General features: G+C 44.2%; 1 protein-coding gene across 21 annotated transcripts in view; it reads left to right on the top strand.

Annotated features, from left to right (window-relative positions):
- RAP1GAP2 (RAP1 GTPase activating protein 2) overlaps positions 1-23,299 on the top strand; it is a 210,790-nt gene that overhangs the window by 162,520 nt on the left and 24,971 nt on the right. For 20 of the 21 annotated variants that reach the window (XR_011493635.1, XM_070482583.1, XM_070482581.1 and 17 more), the window contains 6 exons: positions 7,499-7,577; positions 8,365-8,418; positions 10,956-11,039; positions 15,901-16,001; positions 18,258-18,387; positions 20,591-20,746. Coding sequence is in view for 20 of the 21 variants with exons in the window: in XM_070482583.1 (XP_070338684.1) it covers positions 7,499-7,577; positions 8,365-8,418; positions 10,956-11,039; positions 15,901-16,001; positions 18,258-18,387; positions 20,591-20,746 (604 nt within the window). In the remaining variant the exon portion in view is untranslated. The remainder of the gene's footprint in view (positions 1-7,498; positions 7,578-8,364; positions 8,419-10,955; positions 11,040-15,900; positions 16,002-18,257; positions 18,388-20,590; positions 20,747-23,299) is intronic. The other variant, XM_070482584.1, reaches the window with a different exon arrangement.

Here is a 23,299-nt window from a genome sequence, read left to right as displayed (position 1 = left end):
CAATTATCTTAACTTAAGAATACTTAAATCTGTAGCTCAAAATGACTCACCCAGTATCAGACAAAATCAAGGAAAGGAAACTAAAAGCTGGACATAGTCTGATGAAAATTTAATATTCACTGGTAGAATGAAAATGTTCCAAATAATAAAGGAAGACAAAACATACACATATAGAAAAAGATAGGAAATAAAAGAATAATAAATAAGTAAATGTGATAATAGAAGTAAGTCTGAATACATGGATGATGTATAATAAATATAAATGAGTTAAATTCCACTGTTACATAGCCAAGATTCTCAGTTTAGGTCATCCTTCCAAAAAAAAAAAAAATAAATAAAATAAACCCACCTATCTATCTATGTATCTTTTATTAGAGAAAGTAACTCAGTATGTTTAAAAAGAAAAGTGTTGAGAAACAGTTATAACAATCAGATACAAAAGGAAGCAGAGTGGCAATATTAATATGAAAAAATAGAATTCAAGACAAAAAAATCAGTGTGACAAAGAAGGCTATTTTCTATTCATGGAAGATAGGATCTACAGTGAAGATATCTTCTGAAACTTTTTTTTTTTTTTAAAGATTTTATTAATTCCTTTTTCTCCCCAGCACCCCGCGGTACATAGTTGTATATTCTTCGTTGTGGATTCTTCTAGTTGTGGTATGTGGGACGCTGCCTCAGCGTGGTCTGATGAGCAGTGCCATGTCCGCGCCCAGGATTCGAACCAACGAAACACTGGGCCGCATGCAGCGGAGCGCGCGAACTTAACCACTCGGCCACGGGGCTAGCCCCTCTTCTGAAACTTTTTATTGTTAATAGTATACATTATAGCATAGTGTGTCTATATATAATGATTAAGGTATGGAGAAATTCACAGAATACAATTGTAGTGGTAGATGTTAACACACTTCTTATCACTTGACAGATCAACTAGGGTAGGAAATGAGAGGATGTGGGTAATCTCATTAGTACTATTCATGTCAGTTATATATATTTATCTTTATCTGTATCTAGATTTAGCGATCAAACTTTGAACCTCTAACAGAGATTTCTGCTTCTTTTCAAGTGCCTATGGAAAATTTACACAAATTGATTGTAAGGTAGGTCAGTGGTTTATGTGGATCCTGTTACAACAGAATCATCTTGGAGCTTTAAAGCAAAGTAAAGCAAAAAACAAAACCCAGACTTCTATTTATAAAGTCTTATGTTTATAAAAACCTTTTAAAAAACAATAAAAATTTAAACATACACATACATATATATTTGAATATAAAAATGTAAGATATATAAAGACACAAATAATGTATATTCTTATTTTCTCCTTATTTCTATAGCATTCTATAGAACATATTGTTCGGTAACTTGCTTCTCTCTTAATGGTATATCTAGATTTCTTTCCATTTTAGTACATAAAGAGCTTCTTATTAATTCTTTTTACTACTGCATGGTATTCCTTTATATAGATGTGAAATAACTTATTTAATAGCTCCCCTATTAATGGCCATTGTCAGTCTTTTGGTGTCACAAATAATGCAATGAATAACCTTGTACAAATGTCAAGTTGTATGTATTAAAGGAATTTCTCAGAAGTGAGATAGCTGGGTCAAAACATAAATGCCATTTGTATTTTAATAGATATTGCCACATTGCCTTCTGTAGGAGCTGTATAAATCTGAACTTTCACCAGTAATGTATCAGAGTGCCTATTTTCCCAAAGCCTCTCCAACAGAATGTTTTGTTGAACACTTGGATTTTTACCAATCTGATAGGTGAGAATGGTATTTTAGTGTGGTTTAAATTTACAGTAATTTTATTGAACGATGTTGGGCATCTCTCTCTATAAGGACCACATGCATTTATTTTGTTAACTCTTTGTTCATAAGCTTTACTCCATTTTTTAAAAAAAATTGGATTGTTAAGCCAAATTTCTACTTTTAAAAATCTTGCGGATAATTCTTGATAGCAGGTAGATTTAGGAACCAGTCTTTTGAGCCACAAAGTAAATCTAAATAAATGTCAAATAGCAGACACTTTGCTGGATGTATTTGCTTACAATTTGACAATAAAACTAGAAATTAATAACAAAATCATGTTTAAAAAACCCACTTAACCGCTTAGAAATAAACAATGTTAACGCTTTCTTAAATAACTATTGGGCTAAAGAGGAAATCAAAGCTGGAGTTAAAGACTATTTATAAAATAATGACATTTATAATATTATGTATAAAAACTTATGGATTGTGATCGGAGCTGTACTTAGAAGAAAATTAATTGCATTAAATAATTTCTTATTAAATAAGAAAGAATATTTGCAAGTTGTTGTCATTGTTGTTAGTAACTTCTCTGTGCCTCAGTTTCTCCATCTGTAAAATGGTGATGGCAGTGTCTACCTTAAAATTTTTGAATGCTTGTTATGTACCCGAGCCCAATACATTGTAGCTACTCAACACTAGTAACTGCTATTATTATCAATATTATCATTAAAGAAAGCAAGAGGAAGGAATTAACAAAGATTAAAGCTGAAACAAATAAATGAGAAAAAGAACACAAGACTTGATAATAAATCTAGGCTACTTCTTTTGGGGAACAAAACAGTAACAAAACAGGTAACTAGCTAGTGAAATGTAGATAAAAGTGAAAAATACACAAAATTAGGCAGTGAAAAAGGCATATAACCACAGATGTGAAGAAGATTAGACAACTGCTAATAGATGTTAATAGATGTTATGTTCAACCCATGCTATTATATTGGAAATTTTATTTGAAACAGACGCCTTTTGAGGAGAGAGAGGAGGGCGAAAGCGGTGACTGGGCCCGTGTGTATTGTGATGGAGCGTAATTAGTCTTTGGGTGGTGAACACGATGCAGTCTATGCAGAATTTGAAATACAGTGATGTATACTTGATATTTATATAATGTTATGAACCAGTTACCTCCATAAAAAAGATAAAACGAGCTTTATTTCAAAGCATCTCAACATCTCAACAGACTATACACAATCTTAATCATGGTAAGAAAAAAAAAGAAACAGTTGCCTTTCTAGGAAAGTGTACATTACCAAATTTAACAGGAGGTAAAAAAAAAAACCTTACCAGATCAATAACTAGAATAAATTGAAAAAGTTCTCAAAGAATTCTCTCTCCAAAGTTTCTAGATCTGGATCATTTGCAGATAGTTATTTTAAACTTGTAAGGAACAGATTTCATGCTATTTAAACTGTTTAAGAGAAAAGAAAAATATGGAAAGCTTCCTAATTAATTTAACAATGCTTAAAAGATTCTCATGAAAAAATCAGACCAATGAAATGCAAAAAAAAAAAAAAAAAGAAAAAATAGGAGCCAATCTTAGTAAAGATTCTAAATAAAATGCCAGTTCCAGCAACTCAAATGCAAGCAATCTATTAAAAGAATAATTCACTATAGCCAAGAAAGAGTTCCTTTAGGAATGCAAAAATGGTTAATATTAGGAAATTCATTTATTCATTTAGTGTTTGTTCAAGCAAGGCCTAACATGTGCCGGACTTTCTCTTGGGGTAGAGACGACGTGAAGAATAAGCTCTTATCTTATTACCTGGCTCTAGAAAGCGGTCAGTATGTGTCAGATATTCTTATCCCTGTTCTCATTCTCACTCATCTTCTTTTTATGGACATGGATTATTGCACTCTGGTGAGGGTGATCCAAGATCGATGGTATGGGGGAAAGAGAAGTTCAAAAGAGCTTGAAGGTGGAAATGTGTCTGAATGTGCATATGGGTGAGTGTGTGTAAGGTTGAGAGATCATGCGGAGAGATCAGAAGAGGCTAAATCATGTATGGATTATTTCTAGGAACATGTATTTTATCCTCTGAGCAGTAGGAGAGCTCCTGAAAGGAAAATGTCATGATCAGATTTGCTTGTAGAATGATCACTGGCTAGAGTAAGGAGAATGGTGTGGCGGGAAGGCAAGGCCAGAAGTAGGACGGTGAGTCAGCAGGCTGCTGCCGTGAGTCAGTGATCATCACAGGTGATGATCCAGGCCACCAGGTTGCACGATGTGAAGGGTTCCCCTGGAGCTGTGCGAACCAACAGCCTGATGGGAGCGGAACCCGAGTGCTTGCACTGAGGGTAGGGAAAAATGAGTGGAATGTTCCAAAACACCCAGGGAAAACTGACATTAAGAAAGACAGCCAAAAACATCAACAATGAAGGTGGATTTACTGTTGATGAAATGCGAATAGTGGTACGCTTTCAAAATGACTTAAATATATTTCAAATTTTAAAGATGAAGAATGAATAGCATCTATAAAAGGGGTAATAAATGATGATACAATGAATGAATAGAAGTGAACGCTCCACCTGAGCAGACCCCACAAGAGGAGCCTTGCCCCTGCCCACCACCGCTCGTGACTGGGTGGCTTATTCTGAGGTTTAGTTAGAAGACCCATTTCCTCTTCACTCTAAGCCGTGTGCTTCCCCTTGGCCTTTATCAGTAACAAAGGAGTTATTTTAACTCCCAACTGCCTTACTCTTAATTTTTCTGTTTTGCTTCTGAATTTGTTCGTAACCTGGTCAGAGAAAGATATTTTTTACGGGACCCCCTCAGAGACCTCAGGATACGTGACGATAAAGAGAACAGTCCACTCAGAAGATCTTATAGTCGTGAACTTGCCCTTAGTAACACAGTCTTGAGTTTAAAAAGGCAAAAAAGTGACAAGAATATAAGGAGAAGTAGACAAATCCTCAGTTATGGTGGGAGATTTCAGAAACATCTCTCAGATACTGATGGACCAAGCCAACAAAAAATTGTGAGGAAATAATAGAAGATTTGAGCAATGCAGTTAACAAGTTTGATCACATAACATACATTCCTGAACTCAACAAAAGAAAAAAAATACATTCTTTCCAAGCCCACATGGGACATGAAAAAGAAAGTCCATATATTAAGCCAACAAATTTCAAGTAATTAATATCATACAGATTATGTTCCCTGAATATACGAAAATTAAGATAGAAATCAACAATTAAAATACTGAAGGAAGAAGCTCATACATTTGGAAAGTTAAAAAAAAAAAGAGAACCCTTTGAAATAACTCGTGCGCTAGAGGGGAAGTCACAAAAGAACTGAAAAATATTTAGAACTAAATGACAATGAAAAGACTGCCTATCAAGATGTGTGGGATGCAGGTAAAGTGGTACTTAAAGAAAGATAGAAAGTTTTAAATGTCTTCATAAAAAAAAAAATGAAAGATTAAATGAACAAGCATACAGGTCAGGAAGTTAGAAAAAGAACAGTAGAAAAAACCCAAAGAAAATAGAAGGAAGGAAATAAAAAAGACAAGAGCAAGTTAGTGCAATAGAAAGGAAAAATAAAGAATAGAGGGGCCGGTCCAATGGTGTAGCAGTTAAGTTGGCGCACTCTCCTTTGGCGTCCAGGTGTTTGCTGGTTGGAATCCCAGGTGCAGATCTATGCACCGCTCATCAAGCCATGCTGTGGTAGGTGTCCCACATATAAAATAGTCTGGAAGATGGGCACAGATGTTAGCTCAGGGCCAATCTTCCTCAGCAAAATAGAGGAGTATTGGCAGCGGATGTTAACTCACGGCTAACCTTCCTCAAAAAAATAAAAAAGAGTAGAGATGATTAACAAAACCAAAGGCGATCTCTTTGAAAAAATTAATAGAATAGATAACCCTCAGCTACGACTGATTCAGGAAAATAGAGAAAACATACAAATGGGTAGTATTACAGCCATGAAGGCAGGGACACAACTACAAAGAGGGCTGAAGCCCCAAGAGAACACCCCAAAGGACTTGATATCAATGCATTTGATGCATAATTTTATAGAAAAACATAAACTACCAAAATTGACAATAAGGAGTAGACAACTTCACTTTCACCATTAAAGAACCGAATTGTTAGCCAAAGGTATCCTCCCACAAAGAACGCAGCAGGCCCAGAGATTTCACTGACGAGCTTTAGGAAACCTTTAAGGAACAGAAAATCCCTATGTTATACAACAAATTGCTCCCCAGCAATTTTATGAGATTGGAATAATATCTGACAACAAAACCTGACAAGGGAAGTACAAGTAAATTAAAAAAAAAAAAAGGCCAGTTTTGCTATTGAACATAGATGTGAAACTCTAAATAAAATATTAACAAATTCAGCAGGATATGAAAAAATAATGCATCATAAGCAAGTGAAGTTTTACCCATGGCTTGAAAAGATGGCTCAACAGAAATGTAATCCACCAGGTTAATAGATTAAAAACCATATGATTATCTCAGCAGACGCAGAAAAGCATTCTGTAAAATTCAGTGCTTTCGTAATGTGCTAAATGAATCAGAGGAACAGGCTAAATTTAGTCTTATGGTAAATCCTTTTATAAAGCAACTTTCATCCCATTTATATTTTGAGCAAATCCAGATCTTCAGATATTAGATTTTTTTTTCCATAAAGGTTTAATTGCATGTGAGAACCCAAATATATTCAGAAGCTGTGCCCAATTCTTTGGGAAAACAGAAAATCCACAAACAAACCAAAACATAATGGTGGACTTGAAGATGACTCTTTGCATTTCCTGTATTTCAGCTGCAGACAGCTTTACCAGGCAGGTTCTTTAAGTAAAGTAGTTCCCCCTTATCTGTGGTTTCTCTCTCAGAGGGTTTCAGAGTTAGACCTCAGTCTAACGAGGTCTGAAAATATTAAATGGAAAATTCCAGAAATAAAGAGTCCATAAGTTTTAAATAGCATGGCATTCTGAGTAGTGTGATGAAATCTTGCACTATCCCGCTCCCTCCCACCCAGGGTGTGAATCACCCCTTTGTCCAGTGTATCCACGCTGTACACGTTACCCACCTGTTAGTCACTCAATGGCCGTCTGGGTTATCAGATAGACTGTTGCTGTGTCGCAGTTTGCAGTGCTTGTGCTCAAGTAACCCTTCTTTTATTTAATAATGGCCCCAAAGTGCAAGAGCAGCGATGCTGGCAATTCATATATGCCAAAGAGAAGCCGTAAACTGGTTCCTTTAAGTGAAAAGGTGAAAGCTCTCGAGTTAATAAGCAAAGAAAAAAAATCATATGCTGAGGTTGCTAAGATCGATGGTAACTTTTATGACAGTATATTGGTATAATTGTTCCATTTTATTAGTTATTGTTAATCTCTTACTGTGCCTAATTTATAAATTAAACTTTATCATAGGTAGGTATGTAGAGGAAAAAACCGTAGTATATATGTGGGGTTTGGTACTATCTGAGGTTTAAGGCACCCACTAGGGGTCTTGGAACGTATTCCCTCAGATAAAGTGCATGACCGTATCCTCCTCCCAAGGGGTACCTAAGTAGGATTCCATTTTCCCACCATTTGAGTGTGGTGCCCAACACGTGGGTTGGGTGAAATGCGACAGACCTGACCTCGGGGGAGACATGAAGCAAGGGTACCTGCCTTGTGGCCTGGCGTGTTCTCAGCCACCTTCCCCATTGACTCCATTTTTCATGGACGTTCTTTTCTCTGTTTGCAGGTCTAAAGTGAAGACAGTGCATGAGCGGATTCCATTGGCTGGACTGAGCAAGTTGCCCAGCGTCCCTCAGATTGCAAAGGTAAAAACTGATCCCTGAGAGAAGGTGACTTCCTCTTTTAGCCCAGGGCTGGCTTCCTGGGATGGGGTGCAGGGTTGTCCTGGGTGGGCTCTGCCCTTGGGGAGGGGAAGGCCACTGTGCTCCTTGGCCCTTTGCTTCATAGATGGGGGAGGGGGAGGGCTGTTGGCAGATACCTCTGTCTTCCCCACATCCTCCCCATCTCATCCTGGCTGCTGAGGCTGCTCAGGATAATCCATAGTGTCTGCCCCCAAGTTCACAGCTAGTTCAGGAGGCAAGAGAAATGGAAAGGCAGGGCTGGATATGGAGAGTGGGACTTCAGAGGAGGAAGGGGAGGGGGTGGCCGAGGAGACTTCACAGCAGAGGAGAGTCGGGCTGAAGGATGGCCAGGCTGTTGATCTAGATGGAGGACCCCCTCGGGTGAGGAGCCATCAGCTGGTGGAGTGACCCATGTCCCTGCTCTGGGGTACCGGGAACCTGGCAACTGAGGCAGCAAACTGGGGTGAGAGGGATGATCAGCTGGGTTGGGTTGCACCTGCATTCTGGGAGCGAGAATCCCAGACAGAATTGGGCCGAAAACTTTGGTAGCCTCTCTTCGTCAGGAAACCCCAGGAAGATCAGTTGACTTTTCTGACCACACACTGGTGTGTAGCAGAGCCAGGATTTGACCCCAGGCCTCCGGACCCTGTAGGTCTTGGCATCCCATGCGCTTTCTCTTGGTGGGCTGAGGAGCCCGGATGCTCGCCATGGACATGGCCCCTGAACTGTGTGCATCTCTCTTCCTGCTTAGGCTTTCTGTGACGACGCAGTGGGGCTGAAATTCAACCCTGTCCTGTACCCCAAGGTGAGGACCTTCACTCCTCCCCTTACCCATGGCTCTGCAGCTTGGCACGAATTTGCACACCTGTGGCTCTGTGGAAAGTTCTCTGCATCTTGGTGGGGTTTCATGGAGTGTCTGTGATAAAGCTCCGTATGTGCCCCTCTCCCTGCCTACCCCTTCATTACCCGGTCCACTGAGAACCCATCCTTGGCCGTGCCTGAGGCTCTGGCCCCCATGAATTGATCTCCAGCTGCTGTGGAGGCAGCAAAGCTGTGGCAGTGTTGCCGCTTCCCCGCCTCACTCCGGTCTCACCTCCCGGAGGCCAGTGCTGGAGTGGGGAGTACTTCCAGCTGGGGGGCAGATGCAGATCTGGTCAGCCATCGTGGAGGGGTGAGGGGGGCACAAGGCAGAACCCCACTAAGAAATAAAAGGCCACTCATAGCCTTTGGAGTGGCTCCCCATAGCCAATGTTACCACAGCTCTGAGGCCTTACAAGCCCCTCCCTGGCCCTAGTTAATAAACTGGCTATTTCTCTGTTATTGGTTTCCTTAGGACTGGACTGATCTTGACCCCAGTTCTGATGTGGGGGTGTGGGTGGGCAAAGGAGCATTAATAACAAAACAAACCAACAAGCCCACTCAAGGACTACAGCAACGTGACAGGACTTGAATCACCTGTGGACAGTGAGTTGCTTTAAATTGGTCACAGGAAGAGGCCCAGTGCACCGGCTGCTTCTTTCTAAGCCAGCACTGTCTGGAGAGAAGATGGAAGGCAGAGCTGTGCTTCTCTTCCACTGTGGGCCAACGCTGTGGCAGCTGAGGCTTGCTGGGGCTGGTTTGGTCCATTCCCTGAGTCCCGATTCTGACAACCAGGAACCGTGAGGTGAAATGTTGGGTGGGGAAGAGAGGCCCTGTCCTGGCTCGACATCCAGAAACCCCTGGAACAAATGCCTTAAATGTTCGTGACTGGGCACGGCTCTCTATTTATCCCTACACAGTGGCTGAGCTAATGGCAGTGTCCTTTCCTGCACAGAGAATGTGCTGGAGTCCTCTCAGACGTGTCTTTTTAGCCCTCTGAGCATCTGTACGCGCTTAGCAGTAATATGCTGCCTTGCACTGAACATTTCCTGTCATTCAGACTGCCCCTCCTTTACCATTAAAGCTGAATTAGTGAGGTTTAACCAGACATTAAAACCCCATCATAAGGGCCTAACTTAACCGCAAATTTGGCAATTTTTGTTGTCAAATCACATCCACTGAGAGAACCCACTGATGCTCATTTGCATAATTCTCTCTATAACTTGGAAAGCCTCCGACTTCGGTAATAATGGAAGAGCAGCTGTATTTTCATGTTTTCTGTATTTGAAACACTGCTTAGTCCGGCTGGGATGTTCATCTGGCCGAGTTGTGTGTTTGTGTGTATTTTTAAAATTCGCAGAGTTTAGAAGTTTCCTTGGAAGGTCTCCGTGGCCAGGTGCCTCTTCCCTGGTGGGACAGCTGCCGTGCCTTTGACTCATCCTGGGTGGGAGTGGGGGGCTCCCTCTGGGGCAGGTAGCCGCGCTCTTCCAGGGGGAGCTGAGAAGCATCCATTCCCTCAGGTGGCTGACAGCCTCACAGAGCTGTATGGTGGGTGACAACCTAACACGGGCCACATGTTCCCATCAGCAGGTCGTGCTTGGTTTGTTCTTCCTGTTGCATAATAGGAAGTGTGCCTGGAGTGCCTCCTTTTTATTGCAGAGAACATCCCACTAGCACCCAAATCTTCTCTAACAAGCTGGTTCAGCTCTGATCTTTCTGGAGGGTTCCATAGATGATGATGATGATGATAGCTGCTCTGTGCTCAGCACTTTATGTGCCTGGTCTCACTGAATCTTCACAACCACACATTTCCATTTAATGGATGAGGAAACTGAGGCCCAGAGAGGTTAAGTGGCTCACTCAAAGCTACACAGGTAAAAGCAGCAGATTCAAAATTAGAGTTTAGTGTTTCTGATCCCCAGACACCAACTTTTTGAAGAACAATAGAAAATTAGGCAGAAGCAGTACTCAGGGTTTTTTTTTCTTTGCATATTGTATTAGGGTGTGTCTGCCTTGGAGATCTCTTACTTTATGGATGAGGGGGAGTGAAGTCTGGGCAGGGGCAGTGCCTTGCTCAAAATCATACTGCTGATTAGGGGTGGAATAAGAGCTGGCGTCATCCTCACTGACCAGTTTTGGGGTCCTGGCTTCACTTTTTACACCACAGATAAAACACTGGGGTACAGTTAATTCCCTGAGTCCTGCTGGACTCCCTCTGTGCCTGCGCCTTGGGTGGCATATCCAGATGGGATTGGAATGGTAATCCAGAGGTTTGCCCACTGCTGGGGGAAGCTGAGTGGTGCTGGGAACCAGCTGAGACCTTTGGAGTTACATCCTGACCATCTGCTTCTGACCTCACCCTTTCTCTTCCTCGACATGTGTGGATGTTGCATATCAGGGGGACATGTCCTCCACCAAAATTTGCTTCCTTCCTTACCTCCAGATTAATAAACCATCTGATTTTTTTCTCCCCACATTTTCCAGGCCTCCCAAATGATTGTGTCCTACGATGAGCATGATGTCAACAACACATTCAAATTTGGGGTCATTTATCAAAAAGCCAGGCAGGTAAGCACCACAGATCCCTACTGGTCACTAGATCCTGTGGTTTCTCACTGGGGCCTCTCTTTTCCCCTCCCCCAAGCACAGGAGCCCTGCACTAGGCTCTTACATTTTCTGAATACAACAATCACATTTCAAATATAAATTAGACTAGAGGAGGCAGAATCTTCAAGGAGGACTACTCTTCAAAAAAGCCTGCAAATTCTTTAAATGGTAATGTAGTTTTTCATACAGTAAATTCTAATTCTTCCTGGCTACCTTACCTTATATTTAATTCTGGGCTGTTGGTCAGAAGAAAAATCAGACTGGGTGAAGGGAATGGATCAGCACAAGCTGCTTTCTCCTTGCCCACCATTCTCCCAGCTTGGACTTAGCTTTTTCTCCCCAAACTTCAGCAGAGTGCCGGAGCCACTTGTGTGCATCTCTTCCCAGCTCTGAGTTCAGTGACGTCATGTTGGTAGCTTGAAATCAGCCACGGTGGAAGTGTTTACGGCACGGAAATCAGCAAACCCCAGAGCTTCTGTTTTCTCTCTTAGGAGAGCCGGTTGTTAACAATTAATCAGTACACCACTGCTCACCCTCTTCTGTTTCTTGTGGCACATTGCTGCTTTGGAGTTAGTTGACTAGAATAATGTTTCTCAAAGTGTGTCCTGAGAGACGCTAGACTGATGAGGTACTCTGTGAGCAAATGACTTGGTTGGAGGTCAGTTGCGGAACATTTTAAAGGCTCTAAGGAACCCCAATGTAAAGAACTCTTTATGACTTTGTTGAACTCAGTATGTCCCATACTTGTCTGACCACAAACTTCCCGTATCTCCTACCATGAACATTTATGAACATCCTGAGTAGTGGTCTGCTGAACACACGGTTTCCTCGCGTGGGTTGTGTGAAAGAAGGGTCCACACCCATTTCATCTTTGCATCATCTAAGAGCCTAGCATGGTGACTTTACATAAATACACTCATAATTTTTTGTTATGTGAATTAATGACTAAAAGTTTGACTCTGCTAATGGTAGGTCGCATCTTCCAACATTATCTGTGTTTTTTTTTGCGTGACAGTGTCTTTCTTGGCTAGTTAATAGCTGACTTCCTCGTCTGAAGATAATAGCCCACAGAGACATCTGTTCACTTAGACAGACTTAAACACAGTGAAGAGTTTAGGAGCTGAAAGACCCACACAGATGAATCTTATAATTTCAGGGAGGTTATTCAGGTAGCCGCTCTAATTATTTTCACATATTGCATTTTTATTTTGTACAGCTCTGCTAATATAACCCCCCAATTAAAGTCCTTTGCTTCTGAAATTTACCAAAGCAGATCTCGTAAGGTGATTACAATCCCATGTTCTAGCAAAGTTATAATTATTGAACGTGAACCATCCACCTCTGAGAAGGAGTCTGAGTGTTGTTTATGTACCTGATGCTGCGAGGCGAGGTGGGGGCGTGTGGCGAGATAAAAGTCTTTTTTTAAAAAACTCGGCAGATTGTTGTTTTGCAAACCTGTATCCAAGGGGGCAATTAATATGAACATTTGTTGCATGAAAGCCCTGTGCTGGTCTTCGGATATAAATAAGCCCCAACTTACTCCTCTCTTTGTCAGGCACTGTGCTAAGCACTGTGGGGGATACAGGGATGACTAAGACCCCCTCCCTGAGTCCATGGTCAAGCTCAAGGCCAGTGTAAAAATAAGACGATGCTAATACCAGGCTGGGTGTAAATCCTGGAGAGAGGTGCACACCCCAGAGCATGAGTTGGATTGTTTTCCCAGTAGAAGATGTGTGTTGCCTGGAAGCAGCTGTTCCCTGACACTCTGGCCTCATGACCTGGGGCAAACGGTGTGTGGGCTAGAGTTGCAATGCCTTCCTGCCGTGCTATACTCAGGGTTCAGCAAACATTTTCTGTAAAGGGCCAGATAATAAATATTTTAGACTTCACAGACCATACTGTCTCTGTTGCAGGCGCTGACCCTGCCTTTGTAGTGCAAAAGCAGCTGTAGACAATACTAAATGAATTGGCCTGGCTGTATTCCAATAAAACTTTATTTATAAAAACAAGCAGCAGGCCAGACTTGGCCCACAGTTTGCAGACCCCCGTTAGCGAGCAGTGTTTCCCAAACTTCAGACATGCACAAACCACAGCTAAGATCCTGTTATTCGCTCCACTGTATGCCACCATTATACTTTTTAATCACACCTTTCCTATTAACTACTTAATGTTTTCTTTAAAAAGTTTTTTTCACCTTAAAAGAATTTTTAAAGGAAATTTTATGTCACTACTCTAATTGGAAAATCAGTATCACTTATGTGAAATGAAGGTAATTCTAAAAAGAAATACTATAAAGAACAAAGTTACTGAAATCTAGCTAGATTCTGTTGCCTCTTGAAGACATAGAACCTGAGGTCTGCTCTTTTTTGTTGTAAAGGAGGCGTTAAGGAGGTGTTAAAGAATCACTTATGGAAGACTTTCCCCATGAAGTGTGTGCAGACTGGAGTGTCTTTGTGTCGTCTGCAGTTTTCTTGCTGTCTGTGTGTGTTTGCAGAGCCTTCAACTGTTTGCAGATCCTGTCACTGTGGGCAGAGTCTACTGCTCAGGGAGGGCCACTCAGTGTTGCAAGCCTGTCACAGCTGCAGAGCTTGCAACTGTTTTCAGCTTTGCTTTCTATTTTTTTAAGTTAGTTAACTTTTTATTTTTAGATATTTGTAGATTTATACAAAGTTGTAAGAAAAAATACAGAGAGATCTTGTGTACCCTTTACCCAGTTTCCCTCGAAGGTCATGTCTTATAAAAGTAGAACACAATATCCTAGCCAGGCTACTGATACTGATACAATCCACAGATCTTAGTCAGATTTACCCATTTTACATGTGCTCGGTTTTTAGGGGGGTGTATTTTGTTGTATATAATTATATCATGTGTGTAGGTTCCAAAGTTAAGATCCAGAAGAACCCCACCACCACAAGGATCGCTGTGTTGCCCTTTCATAACCATGCCCGCCTCTCTCTTGCCTCCATGCTCCCTTCCACTCCAGTCCCCAAATCCCTGGCAACCACTAATCTGTTCTACAATTTCTAAAACTTTGTCATTTCAAAAACGTTGTATAAATGGAATCATACAGTATATAACCTTTGGGGGCTGGGTTTTTTCCACTCAGCGAGATTCACGCAAGTTCTTTGAGCATATCCATGGTTGTCTCCTATGTGTTGGTGAGTAGTATTCTTTGGTATGGATGTACCCCGCTCTGTTTAACCAATCACCCATTGGGGGACATCTGGGTGGTTTCCAGTTTTTGGCTATTATGAATAACGCTGCTATGAACATTTGTATACACGTTTTTGAGTGATCATAGGTTTTCGTTTCTCTGGGATAATTGCTTAGGAGCACAGTTGCTGGGTTATATGGTAATTACATGTTTAGTTTTATAAGAAGCTGCCAAACTGTTTTCTGGGGTGATTGTCCCATTTTACATTCCTACCAGCAATGTGTATGAGAGATCTGTTTTCTCTGCATCCTTGCCAGCCTTTTGTGGTGTTACTATTTTTTGTTTTAGTCATTCTGATAGATGTGTAGTAATACTTCATTCTGGTTTCAGTTTGCGTTTCTCTAATGCTTAATGATGTTGAACATCTTTTCAAGTGCTTATTTGCCATCTGTATATTTTCTTTGGTGAAATGACTGTTCATGTCTTTTGACCATTTTCTAATTGGATCTTTTTTTTTATTATTAAGTGTAAACGTTTTTTCTACCAATTTTATTGAGGTATAACTCAGATACCATACAGTTCACAGTGGTATGTGAATTATATCTCAATAAAGTATACAATTCACTGGCTTGTGGTACATTCAGAGAGTTGTGCAACTATCATCTCTATCTAACGCCAGAAAATTTTCATCATCCCCAAAAGAAACTCCATACCCATTAGCTCACTCCCCGTCACCATTCTCTCTAGCTCCTGTCAACCACAAATCTTTCTGTCTCTATGGATTTGCCCATTCTGGACATTTCATATAAATCACACTATATGGTCCTTTGTGTCTGGCTTCATTCACATAGCATAATGTTTTCAAGTTTTGTCCATGTTGTAGCATGAATCAGCACTTCATTCCTTTTCATGGTGGAATTATATTCCATTGTATGGATACGCCACATTCTGTTTATCTCTTTGTCAGTTGATGGACTTTTGGTTGTTGACATTTTTGGGTTATTATGAATAATGCTGCTATCAATATTCGTGTACAGTTTTGCGTAGACTTATGTTTTGGTTTCTCTTGGGTATATTATTAGGAGTGGAATTGCTGGGTCATATGGCACCTCTGTGCTTAGCCTTTTGATGAATTACCAGACTGTTTTCCAAAGAGACAGCACCATTTTACATTCCCACCAGCAGTATATGAAGGTTCTGATTTTCCACATCCTCACCCATACTTCTTGTGTTTCATTTTGATTGTAGCCATCCCAGTGGGTGTAAAGTGATATCTCATTGTGGTTTTGATTACTATTGAGTTTTGAGAGTTCTTTATATATTCTAGATACAAGTCCTTTGTCAAAAGTCCAACTATTGACTTTTCATTTATAGATTGTGTTTTTGGTAGCAAGTGTAAGAACTCTTTGCTCCAGCTTTGCTTTTTGTACTGACCAGTAGCCTTTGTCCAGATAGAAAGTCCTTATAAACCAGCCCTGAAAACCCAGCTCTGTTGCGTGAGCCTCTGTTGGTCCTTCCTCCAGTTGAGGACAGAGCCACTGGGTGGTGAATGTGTTGGGTCTGGGGAGAAAGGAAGAAAGGGACCAGGGATCTGGACAACCACGTTGCTTCCCTTGGCACCAGGAAGGCTCTTCCTAATTCCAGCCCCTGTTCCTGTTTCTCTTTCAGACCCTGGAGGAGGAGCTGTTTGGGAATAATGAGGAGAGCCCAGCCTTCAAGGAGTTCTTGGACCTTCTGGGAGACACAATCATGCTGCAGGACTTCAAAGGGTGGGTTTTAGCCAAGGGATCACTCCGGCCCCTTTGACTAGGCCCTAGAGGAAGGCCAAGGGGTGACAGCTGAGCTTCAGGGAGGGCTTGTGAGAGTTAAAAACACATGTGAAGAACCTGGGATTGTTTTTCAGCACATGATCACACTCCCTTCCCTGTGTTCCTAAGGAAATGGTGGTGCAGGGGATAATCCAGAGTGGCAGATTACCTGAAAGGGATTGATGTTGGCCTTCGGGTGCGTGATGAAAGTGCTCCACCTCGGATTTGGCTTCCTGATTCCATTTGGTTCAGACTGAGAGTGAAAAGAATCCATCTTCCCCATCACTCACCTGCCAGGCTTTCAGGAAAGAGGGCCCTGTGCAGTTTTGGGGGAAATGACCTATTTTAGACAATACACAAAAGCAATGGATAATTAAGAGTTGGTGGAAATATAATAACCCTCCTGGCAGGAAGCTATGCAATAGTGTGTGGTTCTCTGAGTGGACAAAAAAGAATTGGGGCTATTTCTTGGAAAACTCTTGCCCTCGATTTTCCTTGACAAAAGCAACATTTGGGAAGGGCCTTCCGACCTGGCCAGCCTGTTCTATGCTTGGTGGCTGGCACATGGCTGGGCCCCCAGAATTCCCCACTGTGGCAGCCACATTAGCAGGATCTCCTACCCTGTGTGGAAGCACCCAGCTCCGTGCCCGGCATGTAGCAGGTGTCCATAGTCACTTTCTTTTCTGCTTCCTTCTCCTTCTTTTTTTCCCTCTTTCTCTGTCTTCCTCTCCCTTCAAGGTCATCACTGCTGTCTGGAGTCAATCACACATGGGTTAAAGTCCCATCTCCACCACTTATTAGCTCTATGACTTTGAACAAGTGAACTGACCTCTGAAAGCCTCAGTTTCTTCTCTTGTGAAAAGGGAGGTAAAGATAGTATTCCCCCACTAGGTTGTCGGGAAATAACGTAGATAACGCATGCGAAGCATTTGAGCTAGTGCCACACGCAGAGCGAGCGCTGGTAGGCATTACTGTCCTTGTTATACCACTTTCATCCACTCTGAGACGCCATCGTGTGTCCTGATTTCAGAGATGTTAAAACGTGAAAAAAGGTGCGTCTTAGAATAGACAAAATAAAGTCTATTAAAACCAGGAAGGACCCCAGAGATCATATATTCCTGTCCCTTTATTTTGTAGAGAGAGGAAACTGAGGCCGAGAGGGATGAAGTGAAATGCCCGTGGTCGTGTGCTGACTTGGTGGCAGAAGCAGGTCTAGAGCGCCTGACTCCCAGCCTAGTGTGCTTCCCGCTGTGCCCGGCTGAGCACATTTTCTGGCTTGTATTGTAGTGCCTGAGGGGACCGATATCCAGGGTCTATTTTATTTCATTTTATTAAAGGAACCTGCATCTTCCTCTCTTTGCTGAAGAATATGATGCACAGCTAGCAGCCATAAAGGAAGAAGGGGCTCCCGGAAGCCCACCTAGGTCCTTAGTTCTTTTCTTTCTTGCCTGTTTGGAGATAGCCAGAGAAGGGGCCTCCTTGGGTACCTTCAAGCTGGGTACTGCCTTGGTTGAGTCTCCACGTCAGGGACTGGCTGAGTAGAAGTCAAGCATCTGTCACCTCTCCTGGCTGGCGCCAGATGCTCCTGTGGGGCTCACCACCATCCAACAGGATGGCTGGTTGCCCTGGCTCTGGGCTGAGGACTTGGACATGGCCTTGTAGAGAGCAAAGGCTTATGCCCAGCCTCGGGGGCCACTGGCACCTGGGACGACATTTGTCTGGGATTATGGATGAACGATCTCCCTTCCCACAAGACCGTATGGTGTGGAGAGAACACAGCCAAGGCTTGAAATGGAGGTTCTGCCTTGGTCTTTTTTTTTTTTTTTTTTTCCTGAGCAAGATTAGCCCTGAGCTAACATCTGTGCCAATCCTCCTGTATTTTTTTTGTATGTGGGACACCTCCACAGCGTGGCTGGTGAGTGGAGTAGGTCTGTACCTGGGATCCAAACCTGTGAACCTGGGCCGCTGAAGCGGAGTGCGTGGAATTTTAAGCACTCTGCCTTGGCTTTTAAATAATGGATTTATGGTTGGAACGCCAGGGCTTGTCTGCTCAGAAGAGCCCACCTACCTGTATTTCACGCTTCATAATCTCTCTGCCTCAACTCTCACACGTCTTCTCCTTCATTCTCCTGCTCCCATATCCTTTGGGGAGGTCGCCCCAAGTTGCCCACTTCCCCTCACTCTCTCTCCCCGGCACCTGCCCTGTTTCACTGACAGTTTCCGAGGAGGCCTGGATGTGACCCACGGACAGACGGGGGTGGAATCAGTGTACACGATATTCCGGGACAGGGAGATCATGTTTCACGTCTCCACGAAGCTGCCGTTTACCGAGGGAGACGCCCAGCAGGTAAGCTGGTTCCGGAGGGCTGTGGGAGCCCGGGGCGTGTGAGGTGAAGGCCTGCTTCTGGTCTGGTCTGCCTGAGCGACTGTGGCCCCCCTCCCCATTTTCATAATCAAGAGGCCAGACTGTTCCGCTGCGTCCTCATCAAAGCTGTTCTGCTGTGTTATCTCACCAAGGCCACGGTCAGCAGCCCTGTGCAGGAGGCAGGACAGGGCTCATGGTTATTCAGCTTTGACCAATGGGGAGACAGCAGCTCTGCACGGTGAAAAGACTGTTTCCCAGATTAGGGGCAGAGCCCGGGTGCTTTGATCATGGAGGGTGATGGTGAAGAGTACCTGACAGGGTCTGCAGATGGCAGCTTGAAGCCAGCTCTGCCGCTTAGGGATATGTGACTACGGGCAAGCCGGGTAACCTTGTGGCCTCATTTTCCTCACCCGTAGAATGGGGATAACACCACGTGCATCAGAGAGTCATCGTTGGGATTACATAAGGTTCTGAATGTAGGGCTCAGTACCATGCCTGGCTTGTGGCAGGCTTGCTACCTAACAGCTGGTCACTGTCCAGGCCACTGGGCTTTTGGCCGCCTTCCCACCCCGGTGATGTGCAGCTGGTTATTGCCTGAGACGGTCCCTCCCCCTCCCAGCTCTGCTGCTCTCAGCCTCATCTCTCAGCACACCTGCTGTGGGCAGAAATTCAGCCTTTGCCTCAGCCAGGGAGCCCTGGTTGAGGCCTCTGCTTCCAGTGTTTTCTTGCCCTCTCTCTCATTTGCTGCCTCTGACAGCTGCGTGTCCCCAGGGAGGGCCTGGCTTTTTTTCTCATGGACCCCTGAAGCCAGCAGCTGGTCCTGTCTACTGCACCCTTTGCCCTGTCCCACCATCTCCAGGAAAATAAGAAAGGAAGGTGGACCATCCACCAGACCCTGACCGTTCGATTCTGTGCAGGGAACTGGGGAGGCAGCACAGATGTGAAGTTGTAAACATCGTGCCTGGCTTCTTAGGGAAAAAGGAAATTGGCAAATGAGACTGTGATTTGGCTCTAAAATCACTACTGAATGTTCTAGAAACAAATGGGAGCAGGATTCCTTTTGTATCCAAAGTAGGTTTTCTCTCAGCGTTTCACCTTCCATCTCTGTTCTGTCACGGCTGCCCTCACTCGCTGTACCAGCCGGAGGCTGAGGGCCGTTCTCTGCCCGGCTCTCTTTTCGTCTCACGGATGTTCAGTGGGAGGGATACAGAGCTTGGCTCACAGCCAGGAATGAATAAATATTAATTTTATTTTCCCAAGAAATGGGATGATGTGTGTGGAATGAGGCAATCTGTGTGAAAGTGCTCAGCTCGTGGCTCAGTATATAGCAGGTGGCTCAGTAATTGAGAAACTCATGTGAAATATAGGGTGTGCATGCAGTAGGTGCTTAATAAAGGAACAAATGTGTAGATAAGCATCTAGCCAGGACTTGGTATGGGGGGAATCTTAACATTTGAAGTCAGGCATGTGAGCAGCCCAGCACAGGTCCTGACAAACAGTACGCGCTTGGTGATTGAGGTCGCCTGTGAGCCCCTGGCACAGTTTGGGATACTGAATCGGAGTTGGGTCTCTCTCTCCCCTGTGACCTCTGCCAAGCCAGGTGCCCCTTGTTTCTCTAAGCATGGCTCTTCTCCCCTCTGGTATAGAATGATCCACCCCCTCATCCCTGCTCTTCCACATTTCCATCAAGTGCCTGCCCCCATCTCCTCTTCCAGGAAGCCTTCTCAGATTGCCATCAGGCCTTTGATTTTGCCCTCTTCTTGGCCCCTAGAGTCAGGCACTTTGTCTGCAGCAGCTGACTTAGCACTTGCTGGCTAGTGGCTTTGTTAGTGTTCTCAGGTGGCTTTACCTGTGTTTGTGTGTCTCCTGGATCAATTACAGGCTCTACCAGGGCAAAACCCAGCCCTCACCTGTTAACTGTTCTCCTCGAGTCCTGAGTCAGGGCTCTGCACTGTTGAGCTCAGTAAGATGCTTGCTTGTCTCTGCCTAACCATTTCAGCATCTTCTCCATTTTTTTTCTTTTTGATGGCTTCTAAAGATTGCAAGAGAAACTCCCTAGCGAGCTAGGTCTCAGAGTGCCAGAGTTTATGTATAAAGATAGAATAATGAGGATTTCCTGTATAGACCTATTTTGCTTTCAGGATGTTCCTAACTGGCTTATAACAATGGAACATTTTTTGTTTAGCTCCAGAGAAAGAGACACATTGGGAATGACATTGTGGCCATCATCTTCCAAGAAGAAAATACACCATTTGTCCCAGATATGATTGCCTCCAACTTCTTACATGCCTACATTGTTGTACAGGCTGAGAACGCAGGCACAGAGACCCCATCCTACAAGGTAAGGAGAACGTCTCATTGGAGGAAGCAGTGGGCCCTGCCCCTCACCCCACTTGATGGATTCAGCGATATTGAGGAACACTGGTTCTCAATGGCTCCTCAGGCCATTCTCCAAAATGGCACTCCTACCTTTGGTGTGATTGATTTTCTCTGAATTCTCGGGTTTCTGGGATTTGGGAGCTAGACTCTTGGTGAGGGCTCCGTCTGAGCTCATCTCATCCATCTGGCTGCCTCTGGTCTTGACAGCATCTAACTCAAGGGTTGACAAGCCCTAGTTTTCCTATCTGGAGTCTGGTAATGCCATTTGCTCAAGTCTAGAGTAAGGCAGAGCCAGAGGAGAGGAAAAAAGAGGAAGTGGGGATTGACAGGAAAGGAGAGGAAGGAAGGTGGTAACAAAGAAGGAAAGAAAAAGGTGAAATGTTTCTGGTGAGAAGGGAGGAGAACCTCAGGGGCCTGGTCCACGCTGGACACTGGGTGGGCCCCTCTGGTTTAGCTGTTCTGGAGTAAATGCTCAACCTTAATTTGAAGACTCCCCGGGAGGCGGGGTTGCAAGCACCTGAGTCTGAGCCTCCTGATCCATAAGTGGTCTTTCCAGTGGGCTCCCCATCCTCACGAATGCAGAGGAGCCTCTTGCCGCCCTCACCGTGCCTGCTTCCGATGGCCGTGTCGCTAACCATCCCTTTCTCTTCTCCATGAGAAACGATCCCAAGCTCTTGGACAGCAGTTTCTCTGTATCACAGTGGTGTTGGGGCATGGGACCCAAGGGAGACAGACTGAGGGTTTTTAAGGTGGATGTTAGTCTTTGAACCCCCTGCAGATATATGCAAAATGTTGAGTTTATGTGCTGCTTTGCATTTTCTGGGGAGAGAGGCTATAGCTCACATTTTCTGAGGTATCCCTGCTCCCCACAGTGTTGGGAAGCACTGCTGTCAGGGAGAAGGCAAAGGAGCCTGTCATTGCTCATGGGCGACCAGGAGGCCTGAAAGTGTTTCCTGTAGAATGACTTAGGCCGGTTGGCTCCTGGGGTGCGCAAAGCCATAGCATTTCATGGCCATCTTCGTGACGTATCAATTTTGCTCAAAGATTTTGGGAAAAGAAATGATGTTAGATCATTATTACATCAGTAGAAATCCAGATATATTAAATGTGAAATTCACATCGACTTTAAAACCAAATGTGAGATTTCAACAAACAAACAAAACACAGCTCTCTTCTGTTGAGGAGAGCTGATTCTTTACATGCCCGTGTTCATGCTCTTCTGTCATTGAGCAGTTTTAGCTGAAAAGTTGGAGAAGCCATGGTTTGGGCATTTCCTTGAATGCTACGGGATTACCTGTTTTGACTGAAATGGGTATTCACTTCAAGCAGCTGCTTGATTTATTGATGGGAGCAAGTTTATTGGTTCAGTGCCTACTGTGTGCTGGGTGCCACACTAGGGGTGGGGCATGTGAAAGTGAAAGTGACATGCAGAACCAGCCTTCAGGGAAGGGACAGAAAAGCCAGTGAGTGCTGTTCAGTGGATGGGCCGCTCGAACCACCGACTGGCTCTTTTAACAGCCAGCGGAGGCAGAGGGCTAGGATCCCCAAAGTAAAGCTGTGTGATGGGAGCGTCTCCCAGACCCTGCCAGGCAGTCATGTATGTACGTGTGGCTTGTCTGCTAGGCCTCTGCTGGCAGAATGGGGCCTCCTGTGGATGTTTAGTATTTGCTTTTAGTCCCTGATAGGAAATGGAGCTCAGCTAACTGCTTCTCCACTTTCCCACGAGCTCAGCAGAGTGGGAAAATGCAGAGAAAAATCAGAGATCCGAAAAAGCACCATCTCACCTCCAGCTTTGATGTCAGAAGTCTTGACAAAGTCTTCCGAGCCTCAGTCTGTGGTCCAGGGAGAAGCACTGTCCTCAGGGAGGGTGGAGAGAACGAGCGAAGCAGGACCCACAGGAAGCGCCAGGTTGTCCCCGGGCTGTGGGACCTTGTGCTCCACCTGACAGGCAAACATTAAGGCCAGAAGGCAAGACCTGTGAATGGGGGCTGGGGGGTGCAGAGGGCAGGGAGGGAGACCAGCCTTCCAAGGCGTACCCCAAAACTCTGTCCATCCACACCCCCAGAAGCATTCCAGGTGACAAGCAGACTGAGGAGGACCTTGTTAGATCCCTCAAAGGGTCTAGGGTGACATGGGACTTTAGCTGACCCCTGCAGGCTTAGGGGCCATGGCAAAGGAGGGTGAGATTTCCTTAGGAGGCCTCCACTGGGGAGGAGGAACAACAGGGAAGAAGAGGAAGAGGAAGGGGAGGACAGTGTGAGAATGTGCAGGCAAAAGCCCCGGACTGAGAGGCTCGGGAACGTGGGATTCTGTCCTGGCCCTACCTCTGACTGCTGTGTGACCTTGGGCCAGTTCCTTCCCTCTCTGGGCCTCTGTTTCCATCTGTGTGAAATGAGGAAGTTGGACTAGACAACCTCCAAGGTCCTTCTAGCCCTGACATGCTGCGGGAGGGGAAGGGGGGGTAGTTGAGAAGGAGGAGTGTGCGTGTGTGTGTTGGATTAGGACTTGGGTTGGG

Source organism: Equus asinus, chromosome 13, assembly GCF_041296235.1.
Source record: "Equus asinus isolate D_3611 breed Donkey chromosome 13, EquAss-T2T_v2, whole genome shotgun sequence".
NCBI classification, from domain to species: Eukaryota; Metazoa; Chordata; class Mammalia; order Perissodactyla; family Equidae; genus Equus; species Equus asinus.
Note: the sequence above shows the minus strand (reverse complement) of the source record. Positions and strands in the feature narration are given on the sequence as shown.